Source organism: Gordionus sp. m RMFG-2023, chromosome 2 (genome assembly GCF_954871325.1).
Source record: "Gordionus sp. m RMFG-2023 chromosome 2, tfGorSpeb1-WG-v2, whole genome shotgun sequence".
Classification (NCBI taxonomy): domain Eukaryota; kingdom Metazoa; phylum Nematomorpha; class Gordioida; order Chordodea; family Parachordodidae; genus Gordionus; species Gordionus sp. m RMFG-2023.
In genome coordinates, this window is record NC_088776.1 from 39,396,944 (window position 1) to 39,417,213 (window position 20,270).

Here is a 20,270-nt window from a genome sequence, read left to right on the forward strand (position 1 = left end):
CTACTCATCTCATATACATTTTAATAGCATAACATCTATAATTTAATTATACCATAATATAAGTCATTTAAATATATATAATGATCAGTTATGTTTATTCATGAGTCTAAAAGTATATAAATATATTTTGATAAATCACTTATTTATATAATAAAATTAATCCATTTACATAATAAGTAATAAACAAATATAAGATAAATTTTTCAGAGACCTGCAGGCACGGCCCTAAGCCCGTTTTAATTTTTAAAATATACCCGGGCCGGCCGTATAGTTTAAAACCAAATATTTTAAATCGTCATTAGCTATAAAAATTAAAAATAAATATTATATATTTTTTAAAAATCCAGGCCGGGCCTAAAAATATAAAACCCGGGCCAAGGCCGGAAAAAAATAAAAAAAATCCGGGTCGTGTAAATGGTACCTTGCTGGTCTCTAATTTTTTAAAAAAATTAAGAAGCCATTTTAACGGATCGGATAGGTAAATTTTATAATATATAACGATACCTGATATTTTAAATAAGGTGAAATATAGGCTCTATCCGATATAAAATATCGGTACATCCCTAACAAAAACCTACTTTTTTTAAAAAATTTTGAATCGACGATAATAGGCAGCCAATTTAAACAAGGAATGCGTTATGTTTTTTTTTGAAAAGTAGGGCAAAACGCAAGGGCTCAATTTGTTTCATTTCGATTCTTAAGCCTGCCACTATTATAATCACTGAAATTGTCTTAATTTATTTTTCCATCATTTATTAACAAAACTAACCCTGCATTTACAGTTACCGAAATACACTGTTTTCCTTTTTTTATAAATTTAAAAATACTTTTAAGTGTTTCCCCGGGTATATGGTGTGGCGATTGATTATTGTTATGATTCCAAACTGAATTGATGGTAGGATTGAGAGATCCCGCCCAGGATGGATTCCTTTGTCTACCGCCATTACAGTTATTCTGATTATTGTCAAAACTATTGACGGGTGATGACTCGTAATGCGACTGCTGCGACATGGGATCATTGAACGGCGAATATTCTCGATTTTTACTGGCGTTAGCGTCATTGTTATTTTGATGGCAACTCATAAATTTAGCTGTGGGATGCCAAGACAATTTACGGTTAGGATTGGGATTTGAAATAGCGCAATCGCTAGTATATCATATAAATAAAATGGGTAGTTATAGTGTTGTAATAATTAGGGCGAGAATGCATTTTTAAAAAATCAAAAACAAATTACTAAACCAAATCGAATTTATGGTATTGTTATAATTTTTTAAATTTATGATTAAGTAAAATCTCGTTTGAACCAGTAATAAAAATATTCAAATAAGCCTTTAAAGTTTCGCCCTAAATTTTGAGCCAAAATCTTTCAAGATCAAAAAAAATGAAATTTTTTTAATGATCAAAAAATTTTTTACAAAAATTTGTAAATTTATTATGAATAATTTTGCATGCACAAAAATCACAAAATATTTACTTATAAAAGATATTTTACAAAAAATATTTGTAATTATAAGTCCAATTTGATCAAAAATCCTTGTTCTAGCATTCTGAGATCAAATTTTTAATTTTGAGAAAATATTAAACTCTGGTTTCAATATTAATAAATAATTGATTCAGGAATAAAAAATATTATCAAAAGTTATTTTTTGAGAAAATCAAAATAAAAAGTTAACATTAACAAAACCCATCCCTTTTTTATTCCTTCTCCCAGCCCTATAATGTTAGTTAATGGATCAGGATAACAAGTTTTATATAATTAACAAAAAAGCAAATCCTTCGTTGTTTATATCAACTATGCGAATAATAAATACTTTGGGTTATTGTACGTAGTACAGAAATATATATTTTTATTAATTCCTTTTAATCTTTGATCATTTATTTGTGCAATTAGTTTTTATCTATAATTTAATAAATCTTAAGAAAATATAGATTTTTTTAATCAATTGGTCATTGTCACATATTTATCATGCATTCATTAATGATTCGTTGTTATATCTTATATATTTAAACAATTGGAGTAGTAAGAAAATAATAAATATATTCTTAGACATCCATAACCAACTTATTAATTAATTCATTAATAAGTACAGAGAAATTTCTCATCTCAAAAAATTTATTATAGACACAGTAATATTCTCGATTTTAACATTTTACATTCATTAATCTTAAAACTTTGTGAGCGGATTAATAAATGGATAAAACTTTTAATTTTAAAGTTTATGACAATGCAATCCATTTATAAAATTAAAACTTCTCAAATTCAATAAGAACTGGGGATAAAATGAGCACATAAAATAAGCCGTATTCTTGTTCTTATTGCATGAGTGTTAATTAATCCCATCAAGTAGAGAGAAGATTATGGTAACATAAGAAAAAAAAGGCACTATAAAAATTCATAAAAATTACCTGAGTTTGAGGTCTTTCTTTCATAGTTTTAAGCCTCGACAATAATAATATTGAACTTAAACCTTTAAGGGTAAAAAATTAAGAATACATTGTTCATTTTATTCAAGATACATAAAAGAAATTGTTTTGGTTTAACCAAAAGTCATCTTTGGTTTAAAATATAACGGTGTCCTAGAGATTTGGACATTAGCATTAAACCGTGAAATCACTCTAATTGAAGTAGTCCTATATTGCAAGCCAAAATAAGATCAGTTTATTTTCAAATGGATAAGATAATTTTATATTTATGACTTGGCTGATCAAATATTTTTTTACTGCCCCCCCCCATCATTATTTCAAATTTTATAAAGCATAAACAGTTTGATAGGTAGTCATTTCTAAATAGTATGAAACCTTCTCAGAACCTCCCCGATTTTAATCCAAGTGGCATAGGTCAAACATTCTATCAATTATACTCGGGTCGAACGTTAATTTTAAACTTGTAATTCAAGCCAGATTCTGATAAAAAATGTGAAATCTGCCCTCGGCAAAATTTTAAAATATTTTGTTTCCCTAATGCCTTTTTCTCAACCGCTTAGGATTTCCTTTTTTAGAAAAATCGCACATGGATTTCCAATTGGATTCGGATATTTTTAATCAGAGTGCTGATCTTTGAAAAATAGGTGGGACAAAAAATTTATAAATTTTTATCGAATCGAACCAGACCTGAAAAAATAAGTCCGATGTAGGCCGTTATTTATTCTAAAATTGTTATTATCACTTCAAATTTTATATACCGTAATTATAAGAGGTCTAATAACATTATGAACCAATAGAATTTGAGTATTCAAAGCTAAACGCATCGATCCTAGACCATGGTCAGAAGATTTACTGACCAAAAAGAAAATACAAATATTACTAAAACCAATTATGATCCATATTCTCAAACCTCGAATCAGGGGCGTAGCATCACTTCATATTATAACGACAGGGTTTACAGGTCAAAATTTTCAAATTGCGGGAGAAATTTAGTATTTTGTGGGAGAAATATGAAAATTGAGATAGAAATATAAAAATTTTTGCCGGCCAATTGACTTAATTATCCGTCTATTATTTTTTATAATTTATAAATGCAAAGTAAGTAAATATTTTTCAAAATAAAATAACATCTTGATTTATTAAAATATATTAATTTATAAAAAAAAACCAACGATCTTTTTTAAATATAAAAGAATGTAAACAAAGATAAAATTTTATAAAAGTCCGCAATTGGAAATCTACCGTGTGTGTGTATAACATTATAGGGATAGGCGCTTAATTATCACGTATCAAGTTTAAATATAATAAGATAATATTGTACTCATTTCAATGATAATTATTTTATTTATTATAGTTCAATCACATTATTATAATCAGTGCAGGGGAGTGTATCTACATTCATTGCAAAACAAAAATATTCTCCATAAATAAGAAATAATACAGATGCAACTACAATTGCGGCAATTGTAATCACTTATCTTGTATCAACATTCACAGAGATACTTATCATTACAATGTAGATAGAATCTATCCCCATAATATTTAACGAAAGATAAATGAAAACTTTACTTGTGAGCAAGGATATCATCAATGTTTTAGAACCTGAATCCAGGAGGTTAATTCTTAACGATTTGAAAGATGAGCAACATATGCAATTCTAACAGATGCATCTAATAAGGGAAATATTAAAATATTTTCCTTGATCCTCCGCTAGCCATCCATATAATAGTAAATATAGCAGACTTGGGATTATCAATAAATTGCATGTCAGCTTTCTGATCTGATAATGCCTCAGTGAATTTGGGAAAAAAAATGTTGGTTGCGATTTGTTTCTAATACCCGCCATCGATAGAATTATAAAATTTTATAAACCTTTAAAAAAATATTTCTTAAATATAGATTATAAAAGCTGTCCTAACATTTTTCAAATGAATGGCAGAGGTATATTTAGGAATGATTTCACATGTACTACATGCTGTTAATGTCAAGTTGCAATCAGAAGAATATTAACAAAGATTCATAAAATTATGCTGCAGATGTGTTCATCTTTACATTTAAAAATTGAGAATAAATTTTATGACGCCATTCCTAAAACTATATTAAAATGGTCAAATATTTTAAAAATACCGATAGATATTGTCTTGTTTGAGGAGTTTGCTCTCTATTTTTGATTTACAATGTAAAAAATATATTTATTTTATGCGTATGTATAAATAAGATTTTATAAAATATAAAAAAAATACGGAAAATTAAATAGTTAAAATGTTAATTAAATTTTATTTGAGATTTAAATAATGGAACTAAACGTTTACCTTTGTTATTGAGATATTTATAAAATTCCTGGCATGACATATACAGGGTTTCCCATTCAAAAAAGGAAAAGTCCCAATCAAAAAAGGAAAAGTCCCAATCAAAAAAGGAAAAGTCCCAATCAAAAAAGGAAAAGGTTCAATCAAAAAAGGAAAAGTGTCAAACAAAAAAGGAAAATGTTCAATCAAAAAAGGAAAAGGTACGATCAAAAAAGGAAAATTGTCAATCAAAAAAGGAAAAGTCCCAAAGGTTAAGGAAAAGGTCCAATCATAAAAGGAAAAGTGTCAAACAAAAAAGGAAAAGGTTCAATCAAAAAAGGAAAAGTGTCGATCGAAAAGGGAAAATTCCCAAAAGAAAAGGAAAAGGGTCAATCAAAAAAGGAAAATTCCCATTCAAAAAAGGAAAATCGTAATTTTTTTAAAAAAATATATAAACTTTTCAATTTTTCTTAAATTTATTTATTTTTGTCATTCCTTCTTATTTTATTTCTAACTTTTTGCGATTTCTTTATTTTATTTGTATCTTTTCTCACTATATCTTTTCTCAATTTTTTTCTTCTCATTTTTGTGGTTTGACTGAAAGTCTTCATTCTTGGTCTGGATGGGTATGACTTGGTCTGAGGGTGGGGGGGGGGGGGGGGTGTAAAAATAAATTTTTGTTTCATACTATATTAAATATATATCGTAATTGTAATTAAATAATTTCATATGTAAAAAATTCTATATTAAATATATATCGTAATTGTAATTAAATAATTTCATATGTAAAAAATTATAATAAAAAAGTTGTCTGCCAAAAATTTAGTGAAAATTAAATATACTTAAAAGAATTATCAAAAATGAGAAGAAAAAAAATTGAGAAAAGATACAAATAAAATAAAAAAATCGCAAAAGGTTAGAAATAAAATAAGAAGGAATGACAAAAATAAATAAATTTAAGAAAAATTGAAAAGTTTATATATTTTTTTGACCCTTTTCCTTTTCTTTTGGGAATTTTCCTTTTTCGATTGACACTTTTCCTTTTTTGATTGGACCTTTTCCTTTTTTGTTTGACACTTTTCCTTTTTTGATTGAACCTTTTCCTTTTTTGTTTGACACTTTTCCTTTTTTGATTGGACTTTTTCCTTAACCTTTGGGACTTTTCCTTTTTTGATTGACAATTTTCCTTTTTTGATCGGACCTTTACCTTTTTTGATTGAACTTTTTCCTTTTTTGTTTGACACTTTTCCTTTTTTGATCGAACCTTTTCCTTTTTTGATTGGGACTTTTCCTTTTTTGGATGGGAAACCCTGTAATATATTTGTTTAATCATTAGCTCGGCCTCTAATGTTGTTAAAGCAATCCGATTTCTCTCCTTTTTCCAGGCAGTCCTCATCAGACTAAAAATGCGCTCGGATGAGGCATTAGAATGAGGTAAGGAGAAGAAATACTCGCCTGTTCCAAGGTCATAATATTTATACATTTGTAATAGAGTTATTAAAATCAAATATTGATTGTAAATATTCTAAAATTGTCTTAATAAAAATATCTACTTCATTTAAAAATTTATTAATTAGAATATTATTTGAACATTTTAATATAATATTTTTAGCAATAGCGCCATAAAATTTATTATCAATTTTTAACTGTAGAGATGAACAGAGCTGTAGCATGATTTTGTGAATCTTTATTAATAAAGAATATTCTGATTGCAACTGAATATTAACTGCATGAATTAGATTTCCTACATGTGAAACTAATCCCAAATATGCTTTTGCCATTTCATACTCGAAAATTTTTTTTAAAATTTTTGGACAGCTTTTAAAATCTTTATTTAAGAATTATTTTTTTAAGGGTTTGTAAAATTTTAAAATTCTATCGATGGCAGGTATTTATGATAACCACCTGATAGGTATATATCGCAACAACTCACACATTTCACTCCACCAACTCTCTTAATTCATTAACTCTTTTAGTTGATGAACTAAATTCGTTAAAACATTTCATCACAATTATTTCGACATCTACAGATAGTACATTCATTGCCTTCTTGCAAGAATTATGTAGTATATGGCATATACAGCCAATTGGTATTAATTCATTATTGTGCTGCCTCAATTCGGTAAATACCAGTGGCGTATCCAGGATTTTCTTATAGGGGGGAAAAATTTTTTGGGGGCTTCGCCCCCAAACTTCTTTACCTGGCCTTCGGCCAGCTTTCCCCGGCCTTCGGCCGGGTCTTATTTAGCTATTCTATTAAATTATGAATAATTTAATAATAATTATATTTCTATTTTTAACTATTATTTACTAATTCGTGTTTATGGATAGGATATTACAAGCCTCTTTTTTATTATTTCAAGTTAGGTATATTATATTTAATAAAGTTTTTTTAAATGTTATTTATGTGTAAAGTTGAAATAAAGTGTAATGTCATTTTTTTAAAAATTTGCTTTAAAAACTAGCCTCAGCTTAAATTCTCATACAATATAAGTAGAATATAATTTTTTTTTATTGAAAATACTAATAGTAGTTAAAAATATTGACTAGAAAATAATTAAATTAACAAGTTTTTTTTAACTTCTTATCAAATACAAGATTTTTAATTATTTCGTTTGTCTTTGGAACCAAATCTCTGTGTATATTTAACAGAGCTAACCCATTTAGCCGAGATTCAGTACTTCGTAAATATGTTTTCAACCTTCTCAAGTTGGAAAAAGTCCTTTCATTCGTACATGTTGTAATAGGCAAACATGCAAGAATATAAAACAACTTCGAAATATTAGGAAATTGTGCCAAGGTTTCTTTACACCGATTGAGCGCCGCATCAATAGCATGCTCAGGTAAAATAGCAAAACGTATAAATATTTATACCACAATTCGAATTCACTGATTAAATTTATTTCATTATCAATCTCATAGGAATAAAATTTTTCTAAATATTTAATTTTACCAATAGTGGCATTAGAAAATGAAGAAGGATCTTTGGGTAATAAAACTTGAAGATTGCTAAAGACTTGTTTTTTATCTAAAACCCGTACTTTTATTTGCTATAAAAAAGTATCTAAGAATGGGATGAAAATGGATATTTTATAATATTCTTCAGTTGAGCCAATATTTATTTTCATCTCAATAATGGCCTAGGTGCTAGACGAGGTTTAATTAGTATTATATCATAAAATTTAGCCTTCGAATCAACGTCTAATTATGAAAATATTTATCTACATTCAATCTTATTGTATCTACCTGTTCATGTATATTTTCCAATGTTCCGCCAAATCAATAACTTGAACCAAATCTAAATTTGGTTTTTGTAAATTTCTACAAAGTAGTGAGCTAAAAATAATTTATTGATGCAACTAGCAGCAATGATAAACTCTGATTGATCAATTGAATTCAATAATGATATCGCTGCTAACGACACATTACTTTTTTTCATGCTCAGCCTTATTTATAAATTATCGTTTGATTTCAATCTCTTTGACTAAATATTTTTCCATTTTATTAATATTTTTGAATAATATGTTGGAAAATTGATATTCAAATATTTGTAAAATTTTGATTGGTGGGGGGGGGGGAATCTGGGGGGGTGGGGGTAAAATTTTTATTAGCTTAAAATGATATTTATGAAAATAGTCAAATTTGCGATGGGGGGGGGGAATTTCCCCCTTTCCCCCCATTGGTTACGCGCCTGGTAAATACACTTTGGTTTTTACCAAAATTTACAGAGGCATTATAAGTGCAGAAAGCTGACATGCAAATCATTGATAACCCTGAATCAGCTATATTTACCATTATGTGGTTAGCTACATCGTTGGATTTTTCACTATAGAGGAAAAAAATTCAAACAGTTTTATTGAAATGTTCTTATTCTTGCTGAAATAGTGAAGGATCAAGGGAAATGTTTTAATATTTCACTTATTAGATGCATCTGTTAGAATTGCATATGGATGCCCATATTTCAAATAGTCTAGAATTGACCTCTAGGATTCATGTTCTAAAACACTTGTGATAGCCTTGCTCATTTTTGTTCAACCACAAGTAAGATTTGCACTTATATTGGAGTCGTTAAATATGGGAAAGATTCGACCCACATTGTGATGATATAGCTCTGCGAATGTTGAACTACATGATAGTTGTATACGATTTCCGGAACTGTAGTTGCATCTGTATTATTTATTATTTTTGGAGAATATTTTTGTATTGCAATCGATGTTGATATACTCCCCTGTACTGACTTATATGAATGAAATGATGCTAATTTATTATTGGATAAAAATAAAACAGGATAGAAAGAAATTTGCAAACTGGACATTTTCAAATAAATATTTAAAATTTATTTTTAAAATATAAAAATAATCAATTACTGTCTCTCGAAATTATTGTTTATATATTAAAAACGTTAAATACTAAAAAAAAATTGCAGGAGAAATTAAAAAATTGCGGTAGTTTTGCGGGAGAGAAATGTCTGCATTGCATGTAAACTAAAAAATTGCGGGAGTCTCCCGCTGATAGTGGGAGACATGGCAACATAACGATTTACTAAATTTAGGCGTAAAAAACATATGCCCTCCCCTCACTACTGCATTAAATCGTTAAAATCATAATCAATAATCTAAAAATCTTAACCCCCTCCCCTCATCCAATAAGACTAGAAGAACTAATAATAAATCATTTTATTTAATTAAAATATTTTTTTCTAAAGGAGAAAATTAATATTTTTAAAAAATCTCTGATATAACTTTTTCGTGTAAGTAACAAGAATTGATGATATATGTTGCATTTGTGTGGGTTTTTCTTTAATCCATCTATTACTAAACATTAAAGAACAAAATAATCATAAATTTTTTTTAACAAACTTTTTTTATAATTATAATATTAAAGGCATCATGGTGAAATGTATCATATGGAGGAATATTATAGCCAGATTGTTGGGATTGGCAATTTCCGTAATTTATATTATAAAAAAGTAATTAAAAAATAGTTAATAAATTTAATTCTATGGATGGATGGATGAAATATATTTGTTAAGGTTGTCAAGATTTCAATAGATTAATATTGCATGTTATCTTTTAAATATTATTTAATTTAACTCAAAAATAAAAGGGAAAGAATGAAGGCCAAAACAGAATTATGTATTCGATCAAAAAAATCGTGATCGTCTGCTCTTGTTATAAGTTTAAAAAAAAATTAAATAATAGGGCGCACAAGCTTTTCAAACGCTGCATTGAATGGTATCGTACAAATTGGTAAAATTATGGTTTGGTGTTAGCAACCATTTAAGATTTTCTTTTTTCAAAATTTTTTATTATTCATGTAATATTATATAAAATGTAAAAAAATAACTTACTTATATCTTAAAATAAACAATATAATTTTTAAAGAGAAATCCTTTTTAGGACTTAGTTAAAATTTTGAATAGACAATATTAATATAAAGGCGACCTAAATTTAAAATAGGAAAGCGTTACGATCTTTTTATTAAAAAATTACGGCAAAACGTAAACACCCAATTTGTGCGCACTATAATGTCAATTAAATTCTTTATTTGTTTTTAAATCAAAAGGAAAATATCAAAAGCTTGCTTACATAAAATATACGCGTACTAAGCATACTTTTGCCCTTGCCCAAGCTTAGGTGGGCCCAAATACCAACAAGTTATTGGCTTACAATATCAATACTAATCTTGAAACCGGAACAATAATAAATCTATGAAGCAGAACTATTTATTAAAATTTTATAAGAATCGAACATTATATAGGGTTATTTACTGTTAAGATTTTTAAATGCTTATTAACAGTTCTGAACAAGTAGGCACTCCCCTAAGCCAATAACGCCCCCCCCCGATGATGTATAAATAATTCAATTATAAAATAGGCACTGATTATTTATATTTACTAAAATAGTATCCCCATCCCTAAGATTTTAATGATGTAACTATTTCTTATTCCCTATGTTAGAGGGCCCTGACAGCAACCCTAGGAGCCGTTAAAAATCTAAAAATCTGAACCCACTTTTCTGTTAACAATACCAATATTATAACCAATATAAAAATTTTCAAATTTGCTAAAATCTTGATTTAGCTATTTTTTATAATTCGGCTAAATCGAGGTTACACTCTTGTAATAAAAGCTTACTCTGCATTCATAGTTAGTGTGACTTCGCGAATTCGCGCTGAGAATTCAGGGTTAGTGAGGGGAAAAACGTTATTAAATTATGATAAGCAAAAAAAAATCGTACCAGTCATGTTTCCAAAAAACAAATCGGTATATTCATATTTGATTAGAAAATTTTGAATAGAATAATTTCTTATTCAAATATTCGTAAATTTCGAATCTAGTGAGAATAATTTTTGGATAAACCTAGTTAAACACTCATGATTCGGGTCTAAAAAAATTTATGGCATTTGAAAAAGGTGTTTTAAAAAAATACTTGGTTTTACACCTTCTATTAAGTTAATTTTAGATTGAAAAATTTTAATTAATATTTATTATTTTAAATAAAATTATTGAGGGTCATTTCATAACAAAACAAGATTTTCATGATGACAAGAGTGGGATTTGGTTGATTTTTTTAAACAAACTAAGGTATATGTAACTAAAGCAGTGTTTATATTTTAGAATACTAGCTTATAATATTATCAAGGGTCAAAGTATGCAAAATAATCTATTTTTACGCTTACCGATTATCATTCTTAAAGATTTACTAAAAACTACAGAATATTAAAAGAGTATATCCTATTTTTTTTGAAATATTTTAATTTTTTATTTAATATGGTGGTCCACTTAATTTTGTTCAAAAGTTTTTGTCAAAATAATGAGTTACTCCGATTTTTATAAATTTTGAGGATTTATAAACACTACTATATCTGTATTTAAAAAAAATTGGAATGCCATTATTTGGCTATCATGAGGAAAATCGATAAAAAGCCATTAAAACAGAATATTTTTTTAGCATAATATGTAATTAATTGTTCTAATATTATTTAAAATGTTTTTATATGATATGATATTCTTATTATAGTAAAGGAATCTAAAAAAATAAATTTATATTTTAATTTTTAAGAAAATATTTAAAATCAATAAATTGATTACATGTAATTATTTATTTTAATACCATATTACCCAAAAATATTTTCCAACCAACATCAGAACCTTTTTATAAATTTTTGCAAAAATGTTTGTAGATTGTTTACTATTTTAAAAATATCATATACAGTGTTATGCAGATTTAATTCAAAATATTTCCATATTTTTTTAATTCGTAAATAAAATAAAACTTGTAAAATTTGATAAAAAAATTTTTGAAAGTTAAATAATTTTATTTTCAAATAAATTTTAAAAAATGAGATGTTTTCATCAAATCTGGTCAACACTGCCTATTGGTTATTTTTTTACAAGTATTTTAAGCTTTGAAATAGACCGCCACATTTAAAAAAAACTTTTTTTAATAAATAGGAAATATAGGGGAGATCGGGGATCTTATGAGACCGAGATTCTTGAAGCCTTGGAATTTTTTCTAGAGTATTCAACTCTAATGGTTAATTTTTTAACAAAATATTAACTACATTATGATTATGCGTTTATAATTTTCTTTTGTATCGGAACACATATTTTTTTATAACATGATATATGATTTATACCCTCAAATGTAACTTTTTAATTGCTGCAAATTTGTCAAAAATAAAAATATATATAAGCTTTAATTATCTAATAACTATCTTTATAAAAGATTAAATCCTATTCTTTATTTGAATAAAAAATATAAACTACCATAAAATTACATTTTAAAGCTATTCAGGGTCTGAGGATACTTTTCAGAGGTTCATACGAGCTTTTTGAGAGCCATTTTTAAAATTTACTTTTGCTTATTGAAATTTGAATATGGTAAGATATTATATTAGAAAAAAAGAAAAAGCCAACAAATGATAAAATCATGAATATATTTAATGAAAATCCGACCTTGCTATCAGTTATGGAGAAAAGAAACTTAGTTATTCAAAAGTAAAAAGATATAAATCAATATTAATAAAACAACAAGATATTAAATTGTCTATATCAGGACAAATATTAATGAAAGAGCATGAAACTATATTATGCAATTATCTAATAACATCTAAAATGTTTGTGGGTCTTTGTTTCAGGTAAATGATCTCTTTGGGCACAGGTATCCTTTGCAATTTTAATTTATTCTTTATTTGTCTAAATTGTAAATAAATTCCCCTAATTTCCTATAATTGTTTTCCATTATGGCTTATTTTTATAATAAAGTTAGTTGCAATAAAATATATCATTTTTCTATTTAAAAATATAAATAATCAAATTACAGTTCAAAAGCGCCTCATAGGAAAGCTCATCCTTCCCCGGGTGTACCTCAACCCTCCCCAAATTTTGAAAAATTAATAGTTAAAAAAGTATTTTTATGTATAGCATAAAAGTAAATAAGTGGAATAAAATGAGATATTATTATACAATATTATCAAGTAGTTTTATATTTTCTCGACGTTTGCCTTTTAGGACTCGCAAGCTCCCCGGTCTCCCCTATACTTTATTTTAGGGATGTACCGATATTTTTTATCGGATCGGGCAGATATTTCACTCAATCTAAAATATCCGTTATCGGCTAATATTATAAAATTCTCCGATAATTTTTAAAAGAGTTATATCTAAAATCGTTTATTTTTATAAATAAAATCGAAATCCATTTTTACGTATATTTTTTTAATATTAATAAACATTCTGCCATATTGTTATTTTTTTTGCGCATTCTGTTTATAAAAGTGTGCGATAATTTCTTCAAAATCAGTTTTTAGTGAAGCTGGTGATATTGACAGTTACCATCGCTGCAGGCTGACCTCTGATAAATTGGAAATTTTGGTATTTCTAAAAAGAAATCTTCGATATATTAATGTTAAATATTATTTAATATTTATTTCAAATTTCATATATATTTGTTTATTACTTATTATGTATATAGATTAATGTATTACTTATTAAGAGTGATTTAACAATAAAAATATTTTATTGAATTGAATATAAACTATAATTAACTGATCATTATAATATATTTAAATGATATAAGTTATGGTATAGTTAATTATAGATGTTATACTAATAAAAAGTATATTAAAAATTAAAACCATTGGTATCTTTACAGAATACAAAATTAAATATGATATCGGATCGGTAATCGGCCGATATCAATATAATATTGAATATCGGATCGGATCGGCCTCTAAAAAGTAGTATACCCCTACTTTATTTTAATTAAAATTATTATTTATGTATTATGCAGTAATTTTAGGTAAATCTTTAATTATTATATATTTTAATAGCAATATTAATGTTATATGGTAAATTATAAAAGTAAATAAAATATGTTCATAAATGAATGCATATAATTAAATTTGATATTTCGATTAATTCATTCTAGAAACTATCTTTCTGTCAAATTTTTTTATGGATTCAACTGAGCTATTATCATTTTATTTTATATTTTTAATTAATCGTAAGTTGTAACTAATTTTCCAGCAGTCAAAGCTTTAAATCGAGTTCAACTCTATCTTTAAATATCCCAATACAGACTAATTTCTATTCGAAGAGAACTTGAAAGGATTGCTATCCGTGATACAAACCCTTCGATAAAAAAAAAGTCAAATGGATCAGGGTTCAGAAAAGGAATAAAATTTTAAAAAAGGTTCGCCCAGGTTCAGGGTTTGGAGAATATAATGAAATATTGACAAAACAGCAATTTTTTTTCATTTTTTTTTATGCTCCATATAAATACACATATTAATCGCATTTATATAACATCTTCTAAAACGTCATCTTTTAGATTTTCACACATATCTGATAATATGAATTTCTAAAAAAAATGCAAGTTATACGCTGACCTAAAAATAGCTATCTTTATAATACTTATAAATTATTGCACCTGTGTTGCTGGCATACCATGATGATTCTAGATGGTATATATAGTTCTGGATATATTGAAAAATTTTCTTCCCACAATTTTAAAATATTTGCATCTTATTTATTTTCTTAACCTGTGAGAACTTTTCCATTAAAGATGTAATAGGATGTATGGTTACTTTTTCATCTTATGATAATTTTTTTTCTCTATCTAAAAGTAAATTTTCAAAGTCATCAACGGTTTTATCATTATTATCAATACATCCAGTAGATGTGGTAGTCGCTTCCAATATGTTGTAAAGAGAGTATTACTTATACTATAATAATTCCTTAAGATGGTCTTTAGTCATCTGTTTTTGCTCAATACTAATTGAACTTAATCCTAAGCTGTTTTGCAAATAGTTTGGCTATAGAATTTTCATGGTTTACGATATTTAATATGAAAAGAACTAGCTAATTTTTCAAAATCTAATCGCTATTTAACCCATATATGCCATATAAACAAAACTGTTCTAATTAAAATCTTAGTGTTGTTATTTTTGGATGTTCCTATACACTAGTAAGGTCCTTTATTTGATTCCAATCATATTTAGACGATTAAGATCTAAACAGAAATCTTTCAATCATCGTTCTAACATCATATAAACTGAGGACTAGAGTTTTGTGCAATCCAATATTGCCATTAGCCTTTTCATTGTTCTTAATATTCTAATAATTTTGGGATTTCTTAAATATTTTACAATATTCCTTACTTTATCAATAGATTTAACTTTTCACAGAATCATTAACAGCTAAGGGGAGAGCATGGGCTGCACACCTAATGCAATATAAATTGATGGATACATCTTCTATCATTCCCTCTAAATTAATTACATGTCATCATCAACATCGTCCATCTCCACAAAATTCCAAATATTTCAATTTCTAAAATTGATATAAAAGAAGATAAGCAACGTATCCTTATTATATAACATATTAATAAATTATCATTTATAACAAAATATTATTACTTGCACTTAAAATTCATATTTTTTCAAAATTGATATAAATTTTAAAAAAGTTAAGTAACGTAGCATAAAGTGTCATTTAAAATAATATATTACCCATAAAATGGAAGTATTAGAATTGAAAAATGTGAGAAAAAATTTTTTAATTTATTTTTTTTAATATTATATTTTTAGTATTTTTCGACACTACCCTCCATTTTAAAACGGCTCTAGGTTTGGATTCAGCAAAGATATGAGAATTCGGGATCCGAGTGCCCATTTACTATATTTGTTACTTCCCTTAAAGGGCAAGGTAAAAAAAAAGTCCCTGGGTAGCGACATCCGACTAATGTCTATAGATTCTATCTAGGTTTATTAAAAAAATATTCGATATTTGATAACAAATTATTTGATTCCAATAATAATTTTCAAAAATAACTTGACGAATAATAAATTTAATCGTAGATTTTAGTAAATATTAAATTTATTCGTTAATTTCAGGATTAAAAGTCAAGTGCAACTAGGCCAGGCTCGTGGGAAAATTTTTTTAGGCTGCGCCATAACTTGTTTAAAATATTTTTACGAGCCGAGCCGGAGTTTCGTATGTTTTTAATGCTTATAATTAGGCAAATTTATGTCGTCCTTTATAAAAAAAAAAGGGCCAGGTTGAAGAACTTATTCATAAAATATTTGAAGAGGTGAGCCGGGAAAAAGTATTTATGGGCAGGGTCGAAAACTCCGATAGAAATTTTCCAAGGGCCGATTCAGACCAAGTCGACGTCTATTTAGAATTATTTGGAAATATCAGCAATTAATTTTTTAATTAGCCACTCTAATCAAATACTTATATATTTTTTCTGACACTTTCATAAATTTTAATTGTGATAGTCACTCCTAAAACTAAATGTTTTATACACTCAGTAGGAGAGGAAATAATTGAGTCTTTTTTTAACATCTTGTAAGCGTCTATTTTTATACTTAAATTTGATATCAAAAATCGCGTGTCTCTAAAAAGGAGAAACAATTAGGAAAACTTTATGCCTGAAATAATTGCTTTTTTTTAAATAAAGTTATTATGTAATTACAATTAAATATTTTTATTTTGTATTTTACGTACGATTAGATAAATTATTTTGTTCACTAAATAAAATATCTGAAAAATATTAGTTTAAAAAACTAATCGTTATTCGTATTATGAATAATATATTATTCGATTTTCTTATTAAAGATATCGCTTTTACATTAAAAATTTAATATATCAGTTAAAAAGTGATTATGACCAACCTGAAGAAATCTTAGTTCCTTTATTATGTCAAAAGCTTCATCGAATTCATTATTCTTAAGATTTCCACCTTTATATCGAAGATATAATAAGTAGGTAGAGCATAATGGAACTGTTGTATTGATATATTTTTTAAAACTTATTTTAAAAATATTGTCTTTTCTATTTTTTTCTGAAGATATTGGACCTTAGCACGATTGAATAATATGCAATTATAAAGATAACTCATATTTTTTACGTGCCTCAAAATAGATTTATTCTTGATCATAGCAAACAGCAAAGACATATCTAACAGCTGAGATATATTTAAAACAACTCTTTGTAGTTGTTGAGACATTTTATTTTATAAGGGAAACCTACCTTGAGCTATATTGATTTCTAGTGAGATTATAATTATTATTTTTTTAAATTGATAGTGTGAATTAAAAAAAAGACCGCCCGTTAAAAATCTCCGAATATTTCCAAAGGCAATTATATAAGAGAGGTCTCGCTGTTTTCGACTTAATAAATAATTAAATGGAGCGTATTCTTTTAAAATTAATATAAGGAATTTCATAACTTTTTTTTTAGTATTATCTTATTTATTGGTTATTTTCCTTTTTGATTTCAAGCCAGAGTTGTTATGATGGAATAAAATCGATTTGAGATGTAATTGGTAAAATATTGTCCCCTTAAGTTGAGTAGACGGTCGTTATTTAGATTCCATTCTTTGTTGATTTGAGCTACTGTAAAAAATCATTATATTTTATTAATATCCTTTTTAAGGCAGTTTAGGGATCAAATTCGTTAAGGGTATCAGGACTATAGCAAGGCACATAATACAACTGTTTAATATTGTTATTTAATTCAATCAAATGGGTATGACAATAACTATGGAATAGATTTAATAATAAAATAACATTTAAAGTTGGCTATATTTGATTGGTCAAATAAACTTGATTGATTGACCATATTTAACTAGTAATATTCATTATTGGGGGAGAGAGGAGGTGAAGGGGGATAATTTTTATTAGCTTAGAAAATATATATGAAAAATTCCTTTGGCCAAGAAGGAATTCTTACCCTTTAGTCTATAAAACTTTATGTTTATAGAGAAAAATGACGTTTTTTTAAATAAACAGACAAGGAAATAAATTAAATAATGGGCTAAAATATGTAAATCAAGCAGAATAGCACAAAAATCTTGGGAATAAAAAATTTTATGGGTCCCTCCCAATAATTTGAGACCCCTCTGTAACATTTTGGCTTGATCCCACCTGTTCCATTTTATCAGTGGAATGAATCAAAGTGCATACATTAATTTTAAGAATCTCAAACCTTTTTATACTAAAATTTTGTGATTGATTTACAATACATAAAAATCTAAGATATTCATAAAAAATAATTACATTAAAAGGAATATTTGTGTAATAATTTAAATAAAATATAAATTTTTTTTATATCTAAATAACCATATTAGTTGAAAATTTCTAAAAATAGCTTATAATTTATGTTTATAGAAAATAAATTATTTTTAAAATCCTAATATCCCTAAAGGTTTAAACATTATTTAGCTTTTATACTGAAATAATGAATATTTTTGCATAAAAATTTACATATTATAGCAAATAATTGAGCATTGATAAGCATAGCTAGCAGTAAAATTATTATCTTTTATAAAGTTTTATATATTTAATATTACCCATCTTTTTCCTCCAAAATATTGTCACTTGAAGTAGAATTCATCTTTCTTTGTTTTAAATTGTTCCAAAAATCAAATTCTTGAGATTTATTTAACAAATTAATTTGCTGGAGATTGTTGTTTAGATCATTATATATTGATTCATTATTAAGCTGTTCATTATATAAAATTTCAGAATTTGATGGTGAAAATATATTAGAGTTAATATTTTCTTCTATGATATCATAACTTCTTTGTCGCTGATGATTCATTGCCTTATTTTTCCTATCTTTCAATCTTAAAGTTGCAAGATTTAAATCTTGAATAAGTGTGGCTGGAGAGGAGTGTGCTCTAAAATGAATTGCAGATGGCATAAGTGTACGATTTAAATTATTTTTCCTATTTGGTGGAGGTGGCAACAATGCATTTCCGTGAATTGATGAGTTGTGAGAATATGTACTATCCCTACTTGAATCTCTACTATGTTGAATAGAAGATCGACTTGATCCTGAATCAGGAGGGTTAAAAAATGACTGTGGTAAGTTACGATTCCGCATTGGAGTGTGTTTTATGTTTAGATCATAATTAGGATTAATCGCTGCAGAAAATAACCGCTCTAACTCAGAATCGCTATTTTCTCTTATATGAACAATTTGATTTGAAGGTTGGTGCAGAGGCTGAATAGGCAAAGATCTAGATTTATCCTTTACCTCATCCATTGTGCAATTTTATATAACTCCTGAGATTTATATCATGAAATAAACATCAATGTTTCTTAATTTTGTTAATTCAAATTAAGCATATGTTTACAAGCTATAATGTGGCGGAATGATCTAACAATGCGTATCTTGAACAATGAATTATATCGCATTTTCAAATAATGATAGACAGAAGATGATACTGACAACTACTGTCAAATTAAAAAAATTAATTTTTTAAAACATGATTTTGACAAATTTATTTAATTTTTTATGGATATATTATATAATTAAATTATTTATTTATTTTAATTCTTTAAATAGATAGAATTTTTAAACTGCATTTTTTATTATATAATTTAACCTAGTGGAATATATTATTAGAAAACTACAATAATACCATAGATTCAGAGTTGTGCCGTACCGCGAATGTATCTTGTACTCAGTATATTTTTGACATTTTTTATAAGATACTAGTATCTGTATCTAAGATCTTTTATTCTGAAAAGAATCTTGTATCTTTGTCATTTTCATTTTTTGACAAAAGATACAAATACAGATTATTTTTAATATCATGTTAAAATTTTACATATCACAGTATATATCTTATTTTCTTCGAGAATCTTGTATTAATTTCCTTATTTTTTTCCACCATATTTTAAATATAATGACAATCAAAATTAGCTGGAAAATTTGCAACTAAATATTAAGGTAGTTAGATAAAAAATAACAACACTAAAACAAAATAAAAGATTATATTTTTTATATTCCCGTGAATTAAATCCAAATCTTAAAATTTTCTAGCGAAATTTTTTTTAAATAAAAGTTAAAACAGATTTACAGGTTAGATATAAAACCTGTATAAACAAAAATATGATAAATGATTAAACACAAATTTTGTTAAACATATTAAAGTAATTTATGTGCGGTTAAAAGTGGTATAGGTTATCTTAAATAATCAAGTTTACAGCGATGTCTACCTTTATTAGAAGCTACCTAAGGTTGTATGGGCAATAGATTT

The 20,270-nt window shown here is 26.5% G+C and overlaps 1 protein-coding gene across 2 annotated transcripts in view; it reads right to left on the minus strand.

The window, feature by feature from the left end:
* The window catches only part of LOC135923263 (transcriptional coactivator YAP1-like), a 30,455-nt gene extending 11,072 nt beyond the window's left edge, over positions 1 to 19,383 (minus strand). For both annotated transcript variants that reach the window (XM_065457918.1, XM_065457917.1), the window contains exons 1-2: positions 18,573 to 19,383; positions 828 to 1,147 (exon numbers count right to left, since the gene is read on the minus strand). In XM_065457918.1, coding sequence (XP_065313990.1) covers positions 828 to 1,147; positions 18,573 to 19,270 — 1,018 coding nt within the window. In that variant the 5' untranslated portion in view covers positions 19,271 to 19,383. The remainder of the gene's footprint in view (positions 1 to 827; positions 1,148 to 18,572) is intronic.
* Between the last annotated feature and the right edge of the window lie 887 nt (positions 19,384 to 20,270).